General features: G+C 37.9%; 2 protein-coding genes across 3 annotated transcripts in view; both read right to left on the bottom strand.

The window, feature by feature from the left end:
• Window positions 1-1,214: 1,214 nt before the first annotated feature.
• Window positions 1,215-9,410, bottom strand: zgc:162816 (uncharacterized protein LOC571260 homolog). 2 transcript variants are annotated; one of them, XM_041803906.1, is made up of 11 exons: window positions 9,275-9,410; window positions 8,566-8,721; window positions 6,773-6,902; window positions 4,223-4,373; window positions 3,963-4,143; window positions 2,701-2,819; window positions 2,485-2,611; window positions 1,879-1,941; window positions 1,690-1,795; window positions 1,517-1,602; window positions 1,215-1,393 (listed from the first exon to the last, which is right to left on the bottom strand). In XM_041803906.1, exons 2-11 carry the CDS (start codon window positions 8,709-8,711, stop codon window positions 1,351-1,353), a joined length of 1,152 nt encoding a protein of 383 aa, XP_041659840.1. In that variant the 5' UTR covers window positions 8,712-8,721; window positions 9,275-9,410; the 3' UTR covers window positions 1,215-1,350. The 2 variants fall into 2 exon arrangements, with proteins under 2 accessions (XP_041659840.1, XP_041659841.1); XM_041803907.1 differs by having other exon boundaries at window positions 1,215-1,602.
• A 2,865-nt stretch (window positions 9,411-12,275) lies between these two features.
• Window positions 12,276-15,850, bottom strand: part of col6a2 (collagen, type VI, alpha 2) — a 28,746-nt gene continuing 25,171 nt past the window's right edge. Inside the window, exons 31-32 of the mRNA XM_041803087.1 lie at window positions 14,353-14,684; window positions 12,276-13,224 (exon numbers count right to left, since the gene is read on the bottom strand). Coding sequence (XP_041659021.1) covers window positions 12,955-13,224; window positions 14,353-14,684 — 602 coding nt within the window. The 3' untranslated portion in view covers window positions 12,276-12,954. The remainder of the gene's footprint in view (window positions 13,225-14,352; window positions 14,685-15,850) is intronic.

Here is a 15,850-nt window from a genome sequence, read left to right on the forward strand (position 1 = left end):
AGATATTGCTTAAAAGTCCATAAAAGGAAATTCATTAAACAGCATTTATTGAAATCACAATGTAAAATGGTTTCTGCTCAACATTGTATCATGTTTATTTTTCCATTTAATTTTTATTTTTGTAAATTTTGCTTTTTTAACATTTTGATGTTTTAACTTTACTCCAGTTAATGATTTGAATATGCTCCCTAGGTTTTCTGCCTTTTTTAATATTTTGCAGGAACTAACCTTACAAAAACGAAACTAGTTTATTTTCTTCATATTAGAGCATGTTAATTGCATTTTTAAACATTTTTCTCCCTCTCAGTAATACTTTTGGCCAAAAACTACTTATACTCTTCGTTTGCTTTTGCAAAGACATTCTTAAAATTAATATTTAGCACAAAAAAAGATGAATATTAAAAAAAAGTCAGCAGTAGCAGTAATACACAGCTGTGATTAATTAAGGTCCATAATTAGCGCATACAATTTTTTGATCACATGTTTTATTGTCTCTTTCAGCACACTTTGGTTAAGCCACTGCAATGCCTCCCAGCAGCCACAGTGATGTAAATTAAGTGCACAAGTGCTCCTTTATGTCTCATTTCACTATAAGAAACTCACAGACAGCTTAGTGGACAAGTCAGATGTCATCTGTTCCTTGAGATATCAAACATTTACCTTTTTACTATCCTCTTATTCCATTTTGAAGCCATAACAAGTTCCTTATTTCCATGGTTAAATTCAAGCCATGATCTTTAATCTACCTGAAGTTCCTATCAAAATAAAAGTAGGTCTATATACAAACAGGAAGTCAGTGACCCACAGCACAAAAATCCAAAATTAAACAAAAACAGTTTATAAGGTAAAATAGTGAGATATCAAAATGGGACAAAAGTGAAGGTAAATCATGAGTTAGTTAAGAAATTCTGAACTAAATCATCATTTAGAAATTCTCTAAAAATAACACTTTATAATGTAATCTAAAAGAAACATTGGTAGGATACAGTACCTGGAGCTCTTACAGTGTCTGTTTTTAGTTCTATTATGAAAAGAAACGTGGTCTCTGTAGTTGTCTTGTCTCAGATGTCTTTCACAGACAGATAACAGGCTAAATGCTCATTGCAGTCCACACTCATTTAGGAAGTCTTTTTATATTCATTTTTCTTTCATTTACTTTTTGATTTTAGAACACAGTAAGGAGGTTTTGGTGAAATAATGAGGGAACAACATGGTGCAAAAGCTTTAGTTTATTTAGAAATTTTGAAAAATATAGTTGTGCATTATTCACATCTATTCACATGTTTCTAAATACATATTTTTAATACTTCCATCAAAAGGACTAAATATTGGTTTACTTCAACGGTAATTTCAAACTACTGAATCACTGTATGCATCTGATATGTGTCTTGTGCTGCAGAGGCATAGAGGAAAGAAGAGGTTAAATATTTAGAGTTGTGCGCTTACAGTAAAATAAAGCGATTATAAGCTCTCCTAACAAGTTCCTGTGTGAGTAAACAGTTAAACAGTCATTCACCACCCGCGTGTTGGCGTCCACTTCCCCACCAGGCGTCCCTCAGAGTGCACATAGTACATGGGATGCATCATTGCAGTGGCACATGACTGTTAAAATCAGCAGAAAGAGGGAGTAAAGCAATCGTAGAGTGTTAACAATAACTGACACTGTATGACTCCTTGGACTGTACATACATGGTAGGGGATCAGTGTGAGCATGGAGCCCAGCGGATATTTGCTGTAGTCCAGCTGTCCTGAGATGGGTTCCACTCTCCCATGCTCCTGAGTCATAGACAACAATCTAGAGAGAAATATCTTTAATCAGAACTTCAGTCACACTTCAGTTTAGTATTAAGACCAGAGAGACAAAGGAAACTACTTTACTTTAAGTTTGGGTGTCCTTCAATCATGGCATACCCTGTGGGAAGTTTTCCAGCTCCATCTAGACTGAGAGCAGAGAACAGGGATAAAGTATTTTCAATGACATCCCAACAACCCCGCAATTTAGAGATAAAAAAAGGGATTTAATGCATTTGTTTCTGTTCTAGCGCAGATTAGAAATAGTCAAGGCAGCATGCCCCATGTGCAGAGGCTGCTCCTTTCCCACATGTTATTCACTACTTTCTCTCTCCCTGTTTTCAGCTCCATAGGGTGGGATGTATAGTTTTCTTTTCCAACTGGATCCAACCTGGACCACATCATATTTGAAAACAATCCTTCTAAATGTTTATGAGATATCTTGTTCACAACAAAAGGGGATAATGAAGACAGGCAGACAGCATTAGGTCTGAAACCACAGCTATTAACAGAATATTATTTTAGAATATTGGCACATGTTTTCCAAACATTTTCAATTTTCTCCAACATTATTTAAGTAGTCTGGGATTCATATTATTGTTATTATTATTGTTAAAAAACAACCGGTCCAATGTGCAAACACCCCCCCACCCAAAAAAGAAAAAAAAATCAGTACAGATAAAAGTACAATACCTGATTCCAGTCCATCCACAGTCAATGAGAAGCTGGTTCCTGTGAGGACAGTGTCCGATGACTCTGGTCAAAACCCGCACAGCCACATCCTCCAGACTGCATGAGCCGATCACAGACTGCTGCACATCTGTAAAACATCAGAGTCATCATTACTGCTCTGTTTTTACAAAGGCTAATATGAAAAACAAACTGGTACACAGAAAAATCCACACACACCATAGAAGGCGTAGTTTCCAGGATGCACCTCGCTGAGCTGCTCCATGTCTTTAACTGGGTGACTGCAGGAGGGGGTGGAGCCAATGCTGGACTTACAGGTGATGCCAACAGCCTTCAGTCTGCGGGACAACAAAACCCCATTGGTATACAGAGTCAATACATCAAAGCAGTATTTTATATGAAATAGATGTGTAAGCTTGTTTAATTCCATTTTAGACTGTAAACACAACACTAACATAGTACTAAGATAAACAAGTTTTTACTGTCTGTATTTTCCCCACAAGCAACATATTTCCAATTAATTACAGTTGAGCAAGGCCAATATGTCATTCTTAGTCTCAGCGTGCTTTTTAACTATGAGTTAGAAATTTACTGAAGATGAATATGGGCACCAAATGTGATTTTTTTAACATGACACCAAAACAGATTTACACTGATTGTAAAGCCAACTTGGTGCATTTTTTTTTTTTTGCATCTTTTTTTTTTGACTCAAATAAAAGATAACTCAACATCTATACATCAGGAACCAGTTCCAGAGTGGACAATTATCCAAGTAGCCCTCCTGGTGCTCAGCTGCATGTGCTGCTGACAAATAAAGGGTAACTGTACCCTATGCTGGACAAAGTATGCAACAGTAAGATTTCCAACCCGTACCTAGGGTTTGTATAGATGCATCAAAAAAACAAAACAAAACATAGAATATCATGTAAAAGTTCGTTTCTCTCCTTAACTCAAAAAAATAAAATAATCCTCTATCTTAAAATATTAGAATATTGTGGAAAAGTCCTATTTGCAAAGGTTTCCTGAGCCTTCATTCTCTCACTCTGATTCAGTACACACAACTCATTCATGGGGAAGACTGCTGACTACCAATTATCCAGTGCATAAATGACCATAATTTTCCAGAAGGTGAACATTTCTGTATTATAAATCCTTTTTTGGACTGACATTTTGTGATATTCTAATATTTTGAGATAGTGTATTTTTTAGTTTTGTGAGCTTTAAGCCAATCATCAAGATGAAAGCAAAAAAGTCCTGAAATATTTCACTTTGCTTCAATCAATCTAGAATTTATGGACGGTTCACTTCCTTATTTAAATCGTAGTTTAAAAAAAGATTTTTTATGATGCTCTAATGTCTTTAGTTGCACCTGTATTTACATAATATCAACAAAAAATATTCTTGAAATAAAATTTTATGTATCTTAACTACTCCCTGTGGAAGTTGAGATAAAATATGATGAGCCTTGAATTTTGTCTTACTTCTCCATGAACTGCAGAGTCAGGTTGGTGGTTTCCTGTGCGACAGCCTGTATCTGCTCCACCCCTCTGCAGTTGTAGGTGTTCCCACAGTGAGCGTACAACCCTGTTAGCTCCACCCCCTCCATCTCAGCGATGGCCTGAGCCAATCTTAGCGCCTCTGGCTCTGAATGCAGGACACCAGCTACAAAGAGAGCAAACAGAGGATCACATGTGCACTTTGTTTCCAATGATCAACTGTATCTTGGTTTCTCTGTGTTTACCTCTCCCATTGCCACAGTCGAGTTTCATCCACACATGCCACAGCCGACCGTCTTTCAGCGGTCTTTGTCTGAGCTGCTGCAGGGCATCAGGATGATCCAACAAAACCTGGAAAAGGTCGAGCCTCTCTGACAGGAGAGCACACCGCTCCACCTGAACACACAAAGAATAATTAGATGTAAGATGACACCTTAAACAGAGAGAAGTTATGAGTATCTAATAAATATTAACTGCATTGATCTACAATGCCAATTCCAAAAAAGTTGGGGCATTGTATAAATGTAAATAAAAACAGAATGCAATGATTTCTAAATTTAATAAATCCATATTTTATTCACAATAGAACATAAACAACATATCAGATGTTGAAACTGAGACATTTTACTATTTCATAAAAATATTACCTCATTTTAAATTTGATGGCAACAACACATCTCAAAAAAGTAGGGGCAGTGCAACTCAAGTCTGGAAAAGTAAGTGGTACTATTAAAAGGCTATTTTTCAAATATTTAGGTTAATTGGCAGCAGGTTAGTAACATGTCTGGGAAAAGGAGCATTCTGGAGAGGCAGAGTCTCTCAGAAGTAAAGATGCAAAGATGTGACAAGCTGCATCTAAAAATTGTGGGACAATTGCAGAGAAACGTTCCATTGTAAAATTTCGAAGACTTTAAAAATCCCATTATCTACAGGACCTAATATCATCAAAAGATTCAGAAAATATGGAGAAATCTCTGTGCGCAAGGGACAAGGCTGAAGGTTGATACTGGATGCATGTGACCTTCAGGCCCTCAGGTGCCACTGCATTACAAGTAGGCATAATTACCCACGCAGATGAAATTGGCAGGGGGTTACGTAAAGGGTTCCGTATCTTTGTTTGTTTGTTTGTTTGTTTGTATGTGTACAAGATAACTCCAGAACGGAAAGTCGGATCGTCACCAAATTTTCAGGGAATATTGGGATAGTGACAGGGAAGAATCGATTACATTTTGGTGATGATCTGCGCACCAATTCGGTGTGGGTCTGCCGCCTCAGACTGCCATTCTAGTTCTGTACATAAATCACTGCACGGGCTCAGTAACATTTTCAGAAATCATTGTCTGTCAACACAGTTTTCTGGGCCTTCGACTAATGGAAGTTAAAGCTGTATTATGCAAAAAGTCTTCTCTGAGCCACAGCACATCTAAAATTCTGTGGTCAAATTAATCAAAGTTTTATTTTTGATGCTGTGCGGATGCTGTGTCTTGTGGACAAAAACAGGAGAGGGACCATCCAGCTTGTTATCAGCAGACAGTTTGAAAGTCTGTATCTCTGATGGTATGGGGTTACATTAGTGCCTATCTGGAAAGGCACTATTAATGCTGAAAAGTAGACAGAGGTTTTAGAGCAACATATCTTAACAATGTCTCTTCCAGGAAAGGCCTTGCATATTTCAGCAAGACAATGCTAAACCACATCCATCACAACAACATGGCTTCACAGCAGGAGAGTCTGGGTGCTGAAATGGCCCGTCTGCAGTCTAGACCTTCCACCAACAGAAATTATTTGGCGCATCAAAATATGACAAGTCTGGGAAAGAAGTCCAAGGACTGTTGAGCAGCTGGAATCCTACATGAGACCAGAATGGGAAAACACTCTTTTCCTAAAACAACAGCAGCTGGTCTCTTCATTTCCCAGACGTTTATAGACTGTTTTTAAAGAAGAGGGAATGCTACACATTGGTAAAGATGTCCCTATCCGTACATTTTTCTTCTGTTGTTTTTTTTTTTTACATTTTACACAGCGACCCAACTTTTTATGGAACTGGACCTGTACATGTTTAGAACAATAAGTTACACATTTATAGGCTAAAAATTAATCAGTCACCATGACTGTCACGCCATGGTGACGGATTAAGTCCATTTAAAAAAGAAATTTCTATAAAAATGTCTTACTCTTGGTTTTCGGCTTTAGTTCAGAAGGAAGCATTTTAGTAAACAGCCACAGCAGTGAATATTAGTCCACGTTTACTGTGCATCTTTTTGTGCAAGTTTCAGCAAAAAGGATCAAATTCTACAACTTGCTTTTATTACCAGCTATGCAAATCATAGTAAATCTTGTAAATCTTCCTTTTTACCGTATGCTCAAGAAGAAAATCTTATTTTGTCTCAATCACAGTAGTGTTATTTTATGCATATGTTGTTAGTGCGTTTGTTTTTTAAGCTCCTCGTGGTGCCGTTTCACCAAGTGAGATGATTAATTTTACATTTTTGTTAAGAGGAGGCAAAAAAGGGTAACTGCTGATAAAGAAGTTTTTTTCTTTTTTCCAGTGCAGCACTGAGACTGTGGAGAAGCTAACTGGACTGCAGCCATTAGTCATTATATTATGTAAACGAATGATTTATCGACTGTGATACCCCCCAAAAAAAGGATTTATGGGACAAAAGTTAGGTCATTTCAGGATGCAAAATGAGTTTCTCGAGTTTGCACAGTTCTGTCACTAAGACTAAGACTAAGAAGACTATTACTGTATAACATGACTAAAGCTTAATGAGTCTAGCGTGGGAACAGAGAACCTTATCAAAAGGAAGAGAGTATGCATAGAGGATGTCATCAAACCCATGGTCAGCATAGAAAGAGGCCTCTGCCAGCGTTGAAACCACGATGCACCGTCGTGATCCACCCGTCATGATGTCAGCACACTCACTAAACATGAGCACAAAAACACTTTATCAGAAAACCTTATGGGCTGTACATTTGATTTGCAATCTTTGTATGTGTGTTGGGGTTATCACAGTACCAGATAACTCCAACATTTCTGATTTGTAATGGAAGACTAGTAAAAATTGAATGAAAGTGATACCTGTTAAGCTAAAATGCAACAAAAACAGAAGTCCCTGGCACCAAATATTGATGTATTTCTTGTTTTTTTTATTACCACAAAAGGTGGATACATTCCTGTGCACTGAAGATGATAACTCAGTTGTACCCCAATACAAACTTTAGACCTAAATTTAAAATATTCCACTAAGCCAGCATAAATGTGCTCTCTTAAATGCCCTCTATGTGGACAAAATAATTGACTAATTCTCGCTCAGGTCAATTATCTGCGCTGATATGTGGCATTTTTGTCAGTATCAGTATTTTATTTTACCAAACACTGATATGATAAATAAATTAAAAAGTCTGCTGTGTTGGCTCCTCCGCATCCATTTCTTCTCCTCTGGTTCAGCCTCATTCACTCACACTAGCGATCCTAATGCCCCGCCCACAACCTTATCTGATTGGCTAAGAAGTCATATGAGTTCTAGCCAACCAACACTGCAGCTCGAGGTCAGTTGAGAGCAGGCTAGAGACTGGGAGCAAGTCTCCCTTGTGTCATGTTGGGAAGGTAATGCAGCAGCTGTTTTAAGGTTTAAAACATTACAATCCTCAACACCCAAGTTCCAGAAACACCACAATCCTGCACACAGTTGCTACACCTTCTTATCTTTGTACTGCCTTCTTATCTTTGTACTTTACTGACTCCAAAAGCTGTCAATAGCTTTAATCTTCATTCTCATGGATTCATCATGTATGAGATTCCTCGCACTCGCTCTGTCTTTGGTCGAAGAGCTTTCAATGTTTTTGCTCCATTGTCTTGGTCAGAGTTACAGGGTCATCTTAAACTTGAGCGTGGAGTTAGTTTAGGAGATTTCAAAGCTAGAATTAGGGAACATTTGATCAGTGTGTGCACATGTTTTTCTACTGAAAGCTGCTGATTTTTTGATTGATATAACCTTTGTTCTATGTCCTGTTCTAATGTCATATATGTGAAACTTATCATGTTGCTGTCTTGGCCAGGACTCCCTTGTAAAAGAGATTTTTGTATCCCAATGGGAATAAATCCTAGTTAAATAAAGGTTAAATAAAAAAAAAATACAACGACAAGTTTGCCCTTTTTCCCAGTTACAACACAGAAAATGCTTGAATAGTAAACGCTGTCTCAGCCCTAACATAAGCAGTGGAGAAAATGCAATGTAGTGGTATAAGCCCCTTGGTATAAAGTCCACTTTCACATCCTCCCTTGTGTATCTTTGTTCAATAAATAGTTAAATAGTTCCTAATTCATTTGTTTTTACAGAGGTGTAGAAGACATAATCGTGATACAAAATGTTAAGTATCATCAGGATTTCAAACTGTTACATTTTATAGCTAAGTTTGACAGCTTTTTAAACAGCGGTGCCCAACTGTAGGTGTCCTTTTTATCATTTCCCTTTTCTCCTCAAACATCCTGAGTCCGCCACTGTTCTATCTCAGTAATCATTCATAAATCTGTTAAAATTACCAGTAACTTCAACCTCAGAGTGTGTTTGGTGTATTTTCATACAGGGTTTTGTGTGTCTTCATGTGTGGCCGAAGCTGCACCCCCATCTTCTGACAGCGCTCAATCATCCTCTGGGCATTTTTCTTCACTTTATCCACATCCACCACCAGAGCAGGGGAACACAGTGTGGAGATCGCCTCTCCCTCCATACTGGTGACACTGGAACAAATGTACACATTCACACAAACATGACACACATGATCACACAAAAGCATGAATACAGTCTAGATACTGGTCATCCAGTTAAATTCTTGTGCATGACTGACCACATCTCACTCTGTGGCAACCATTTTATGCCATTATTTTGGCTACTGTTTAATGCACAAAATCATGAATTATCACACAAGTTAGATGCTCTTTCCCCCAGTTGTGAAGTTTGCAGTCCGATGTGTTGTGCACTAGTGGCTGAACTTTGATCTTAGACATCAATGCAGGTCTTCTGCATGCCTTTGTAAACAAGCCATTTTAAATTAATACTAATCAGTCTGACAAAGGGATACTGAAACAAACTGTGGAAATATTTGTGCATAAAATGCAGACCGACGTGATACATGCTAACGCGATTTAACTAAGAATAACCCCCCAAAGACAAAGCGAATACGTTTAAATGTTCTCATGGACTGTAAATATTCCTTGTCAGCTATTCAGTATATCGAAACGCACATCGAAAATATTGATAGTTTGCATAGATACGTGACCACAGGTGACTTACCGCTGTCCACTGATTTCTCGACGTGAATGCGGATGTTATCATAGACATTCTATACGTAGACGTGCCTGCTGCCGCTATACGTCAACGTGTCCGCCATATTGCCACAGGCAAGACCGTTCCATAAACAAATGCAACTATATAGGGGAAGAAGGGTTTTGTTATTGTTTGAAATGTTATTCCACGCGATCTTGTCAGCCCCACAGAAATGATGTACGTATATTATGTCAATGGATGTTATAGTCACGTTTCGTCTAATCTGACGGTGTCCGTCAGTGGTCAAACCTCCTGGCACAGCGGGTGGTTCTGACTCTGCAAACCCTTAACGTGCCGTATTGGAGTCTGTTCCTTTAGAAGTCTCAACAGAAAGAAAATTCCTGCATTTATTAGCAGGCATTGCACACAGCTGTGAGACGAAATCCTTTCACTTCCGAGATGATAGGAGTCTTGTAGCCATGGTTACGCGACCAGCGTTTTTTTTTTTTGGACTAGGGTTGGGGACCAGAACATAGAGGTTAAGTACGGTGGCCCTAAAGGCCAAAAGGATTAAATATTTTAAAGTGCAAAATACATTTCGCAAAACACAAAAACATTTCACAGAGCACGAAATATGCGTCACGGAAAACGAAATATATTTCAAAGAGCACCATCCTTAAGGAGGAGGATTCTTCACACCACTACAGACAAAGTTTTCTGGTTAGATTTCAAATTTTAAAAAACGTTTTAGTATTTTTGTAAAACTATGGCGTAGTGCCTTTTCATTCAGGGTTAGTTGATTATCTAACCTGAGGGGACCGTCAGGTCTCCATTAGCTCAGTCGGTGTAGGTGCGAACTTTTAATATAACTTTTGCACTACTCATCTTATTTATTGTGAGTATTCTTTTGGTGTCTTTTGTTTTACGCTGTCATGTCTCCTGTGGGTTGAGCATGGTTGGCTATTTAGCCTGACTGGAACCATTTGGGTGCTTGGTCTCAGTCACTCTGAAAGCTGCCTGTCTTGTACTTTAAGTGAGGTTAGTTGCTTGTTTAGTTTAGTTTCAGTTTGCAGTCAGTGCTTGTGAAAAACTTTAACCTAATTGTAATAATGTACATGACCTTGTTGCTGTAACTTATCAAATTAACTTCTCATTATCATATGCCAAGGCAGAGTTTTTTCAGGGGACCTGGTCTGGAGGTTGAGGAGGAGGCTGATCATTCTTGATGTGCAAAACAAAGATCTTAAGGTAGGGATGGGCAATTGGCAGGCTGGGGGCCACATGTGGCCCTCCATCTCACTCAGTGGTGCCCCCAAGTCAATTTCAAACACCAATAAACTGTAAAACTGAAGAAAACAGGACAAAATCTGTCATGAAAACACAAAAATGGCAACATTTCTCTTATAACCTTTTATTACTAGTATATGGTTAGTTCTTTGATAGAAATTATTAGATATAATTGGCTGCAGCTATTTCTGTAAAAAAATGTATATGCATTGATAAATTGCACACAGAAAATACACACGCAAGTATAATAACATAGCAATCACTATTATGCTCACTACAGTAAAAAAGTAGCTTGAATTGATTTAAATCTAAGTTCATCCCATTAACTAAGCAATTTGCAGCATAAATGTTAGTATTATAAATGATCATGAAAGCAAACTTTTCTTTCTTTTATTGAGTAATTTATATCACAATTGTTACACAGAGAATATCTGAAAATATATATATTTATTTTACAATTTGGCCCTTTGGCTTTCAAAATTAAATGAATATGGTCCTTTTGGTTTCCATAGTTGCCCATCCCTGTCTTTACCATAAGAAGCCTGATCATGCCACTGTGATCATCATGACTATTCTTGTCACATGATAGCATGAAAACAAGGCCACATTTGCACTGCAATCACTTTGTGTTGACATCTTGATTTTTAAGCTTTCTTCCTTTTTAGTTTGATGTCAAAAAGTCAATTACAACAGAAAATGTGATCAATTAAATTTGATATAAAATTAATTTTACATATAGGGGAAAGTCTTTCTTCACAACTTTGGCATTTTACATAATTTTTTACAGAAAAAAATCCATATACTTTAGCTATCTGCTAATCAGTCATTCTGTAAAAATGCAGTCCATGTAATTTAATTTTCCTTGTGTTAGCAGAAAATATTGTACAGGGTTTATAGTTAAAAATGGGAAAAATGCATTTGTTTGTCATTGCATATTTCTGCATTTAGCTTGATTTTGGCTCACTAATATATTTTTTTGTGTTTTGTTTGCACTGTTTGGGAATCCTTCACAGTCTTGGAATGCAAAGAAACCATATTGTTCACTGTACACTTAAGTACAGGAATTATTTTAAACATGGGTATTGTTTAGTGGGCAAAAAAAAAAAGAAAAAAAATATATAGATACATATGCTCTCAAAAACAAAACAAACAAACAAAAAACAAACATTTCTAGCTTGATATATGCATTTTTGTACCACTTTTGTGTGTGGTTTATATTGTCAAAAATAGCCTGGGGACTTCTGAGGGCATTTCTTCTGCCCCCTCGTGGATTTTCTGTGCACTGCATGAATCCAATTATACTTCACAGTAAAGGCAGAAAAAATACCACTATGTCATTAGGGTGCAGATATCTCAAAAACATTTATCAAATATGATCCTATGGCTCTGGAAATTCTGCAGAATACCATTTCATAGTTATGTGTTACATAATGGATTTTAACTGTAAATTGTTGGATTTTATAAAATTATGATACATTTCAGTTGGTTTTACACAATTAAATTTGCTTGACAAATTAATCTACACCTCATATTTAAATTTTACACCAATGCAATTTTTTTAAAGAAAAAGTAGAAACAAAATCTGAAGACTCAAACAGATTTTGTGCACTTCTTTACCTTGATGAAACAATTATTTGGAGACCTTTACCTGCTGCTAAGGTTAAAGCGATTTAATGACAGATTGCACAATAATCAAAGACGTTGACATCACAAACGTATCTTGCAAACACAAAAGACAGTGTCGGGGTCACATTAGGCTTTATTTGGACTTCATGTTTACAGATTTCTTTCATTTTTTTGTCTGTCACTGTATTTCTAAACAGTATGCAGTGATTGTTTGTCTTCTTGTGTGGCTGATAGTGGGGCGTTTATGTGCAATTTTTTTTCACTTGAGAATGTTTGTCTACATGTTAAAATCCCCTGGACAAACTACAGCAAACATGACATAGAAAAAGTCTTCAGAACCACTCAGATGGTGTTGTCATTAATTTCTTAACTTTAGCACCTTTTATGTTAATACTTTGTGTAAACAGAGAGAAAGAGGAAACTTTTGCAAATGTAAAACCTTACAAATAAAAACAACAAGAAGCCTACAATTTGCTTCATACACATTCAGTAAACATACAACTTTCCTCTTGGATACTTGTGAGTGTCTTTGGATGGAAGAGGTGACCATAGACTTCGAAAAGAATCATGTAATGGTGTTGTGCAGTGATGTATTTGTGTTATCTCCTGGTATAAAGTGATTTGTTTGAGCTACTTTTTACCCCTATGAACTGGATATATTGTAACCTCAGTGTCTGATATCCAGTAATGATAATGGTCATAGAGTTGTGTGTGTTACGTGTACACTGAAGAAGCAGGCCCTTCTTTCATTCTGTGGTTTCTAACTCTATGGTGTGTTGTGTTACAGTTCCTCACTAGCATATCCAGCGGATAAAGCGCTCAAAGAACGCTGGTTTGTTCAGCATGGTGTAATCATCTCCTCTAAAGATGGCTGACATGTCCCCTAATGACACTTTCCGCAGCACCTCTTCGTCTGTGTCTGAGCCCATGGCGATGACCGTGGGGACGCCCTCCGCTCGCCTCATGGCAGACACGCCCTCCTCCAGCTGTTCACTGGAGGTGATGCCGTCGGTGATGAACACGAAGGCCAGCTCAGCGTTGCGACGAGCTGAGCGTGTTCCTCGCTGAAAGTAACACAAACATGGTTGAGAAAATTACTTAACTGCTGTTCAGAAGATCAGAACTTGTTTAACATCCGTCTTGTTAAAAAGCTTTAAATTCACCAATACAACATGGAGGCCTTTTCTCTCTTATGATATGTTATAATAAGTCAAAGCTGCTATTTTGTCATACAGCAAAAGCCTGACAATAAATCATGTAGCCTTTTTATCTTGGGTTGTTTTTCAACCTTTGAGTCAGGAACTTGAAAAAACAACATAAAACTTAAAAAAAATGGAAAAAATAAAGCTATTAATTAAATTAAAGGGGACAAGCAAAAATCACTATTTCAGGCTATTCTAACACAAATATGATTGTGGCCTGCCCACAATCCCCTCAAGTACCAGAAAAATCCATTCCTTCCCCGTGTCTCTTTCTTCACCTTTCACAAAATATGTTCTGAAACAAGCTGTTCTCAGATTTTCCCCTCATGATGTCATGTGGGGAGTTAGTCCCACCCCCAGGTTTGGTTGGCCCTTCCCACTTGGAAGAAAGCTCCGCCCTTCTCTCCTGATGCTCCTCTCAGCTGCCAGCTGAGAGGAGGATTGGAGAAACACATCCATTGTGCCACATCCATATACTGAGATGGGCGGAGTCAGGGGCGGAGTCAGATAGCTCAGTAACATTTAAAGACACAGGAACAGTTTGTTCTGAGCAGGGCTGAGACAGAGGGTTTTTCAAGATATGCTAAAATCCATTACTGGAGTGTTTTTTCAGCCACAGACTTCACAGGCATATTTTTGGGACCTCTGAGACCAATGTAAACTTGCCTTAAAAGGGTGAAATATGTCCCCTTTAAAATGTTTTTGATAGACTGTTAGCAGCAAATGTTAGCATTCAATTGCCCCCTGGCAAATACACTTTGCAATCAGAAAGTATTTCAGACCCCCTCACTTTTTCAATTTTCTGATGTTGCAGCCTGATGCTGAAGTTTTTTATTTTTCATAAATTGGCAAAAATGTCTAAAATTCTGTTTTTACTTTGTCATAATGGGGTACTGAATGTAGATTACTGAGAATGGGATTTAATTTCTCTTTTAACAGCTAAACCATTTTTTTCACGTTTGAAACTACCATGTTTATGTATGATATTACCTCTGTCACCACATTGTTGACAGCGTGGATGATTGCACTGCCGAGAGCTGAAGAGGAGTCTATGTAGTTGACACCTGCCAGTGAATCTGAGATTACTGTGATATTGTGAGTGAGCGGGAACTCCACCCTCTGCTCTGAAGGACTGCCGTACTGCAACAGAGCGAAGCGGGCATGCCTCTCGTCTGTGTTGCTGTTAGCCAGGATGAGACGATTAGCCACGTTCTCGATGAACTCTTTAGCCCTGCGGTGGTTCTCCAGGCCCATCCTCTCAGAGCCGTCCAGCATGAATACCACATCGACTGGCCGCTGAACGCAGCTCGCCACGGCAGGCTCTGGAACAGACACATACACACATATGTAAAGTTTTAAATTAAACATCGTGTTCTGCCAGCAGCAGCTGAAACACAGATGTGAAGAAGACAAAGCCAAGTAAAATACACTTTAACATGTTCTGCTTACATACATGCTAGCTGCATTCCAGTCATTTCAACCTTGATGGAGAAGAAGTAGCCTCATCAAGAAAGCACTTTTTATAGTTTGCCCTACTGTTTTATTCTCCTAAATCACATTATAAAAACATGAATGCACGTAACATTAAACAGTTCACATCAGAAAGTTGCAGTCACAGAGCTAAAATGATTCCAAATATTTGGTTAAAGCCGCTCTGCCGTCATTTTCCTCTAGTCATCGTTCCTTAAAAGCCAAGCCGCATGCAAACATCATGCACCAATCAAGAGCAAAACATACAACAGTTTTTTCCTGTCAGTGCCAACCATCATTTTCCTACTTCTCACTCTGTTATGGTATACTGTGACATGTATAAAACCAGGTATTCTCCACATTTAATGGCCCCTTACTTCTATGACTACTTCACAGAGCACAGGAAAATAATACACAAGGCCATAACCACGGATATGTGCAAAACAGCAAAAAAATGACTCAGCTAGCGTGTGATTCACAGTGGAAATAAGACTTCATCAGAGAGCTAGTGTACACTGTGCAGAAGCAATGAGCTTCCAACAAATGAATGACAAATGGCTTTCCATTTTAGTGGAAAACAGTCCTCTGCTCAAAGATGGAAGAAATGATATGTGTTATATTACAGATATTTTTCAGAACAGCTCTGTATGTATTAATTTAGAAAAGTTCTAAAATAAAATGGAGTTAAATTAAAGCACATTTTGAATTTGTCCTATTCGAAACAATCAGTAAGGCTGCTCTGTAAGTGTTAGCACAGGACCAGCTTTTTATCATGCACTTTTTTTTTTTGCATTAGCCTATATGAGTATTGCACCTTGAAGTTAAAAAAATGCCCTCTACTTAAATACAATCTATTCTACGTCCAGCAGTAAGCTTTTTAGTTATTGGTGCCCATAATGGCGAGGTAGCACTGATAGCATGTTAGCATTAGCATAGTCCCAAGGCTTTGTTTGGGTCTCCCATAATGTCTCCATAGACGTATTTGAAAGAGTCGATGAACAGCTGGGTCCACTGGTCC

This window comes from Cheilinus undulatus, linkage group 13, assembly GCF_018320785.1.
Source record: "Cheilinus undulatus linkage group 13, ASM1832078v1, whole genome shotgun sequence".
NCBI classification, from domain to species: Eukaryota; Metazoa; Chordata; class Actinopteri; order Labriformes; family Labridae; genus Cheilinus; species Cheilinus undulatus.

Bases quoted from the DNA above. Each gene is read 5' to 3' on its own strand.
- zgc:162816 (XM_041803906.1), bottom strand. From the start codon at position 8,711: ATGGAGGGAGAGGCGATCTCCACACTGTGTTCCCCTGCTCTGGTGGTG. The intron at 4,144-4,222 runs GTAAACACAGAG...CTCTCTTTGTAG, and splicing joins CGACTGTGGCAATGGGAGAG to CTGGTGTCCTGCATTCAGAG. The intron at 1,394-1,516 runs GTGAATGACTGT...ATGCCTCTGCAG, and splicing joins TGGACGCCAACACGCGGGTG to CACAAGACACATATCAGATG.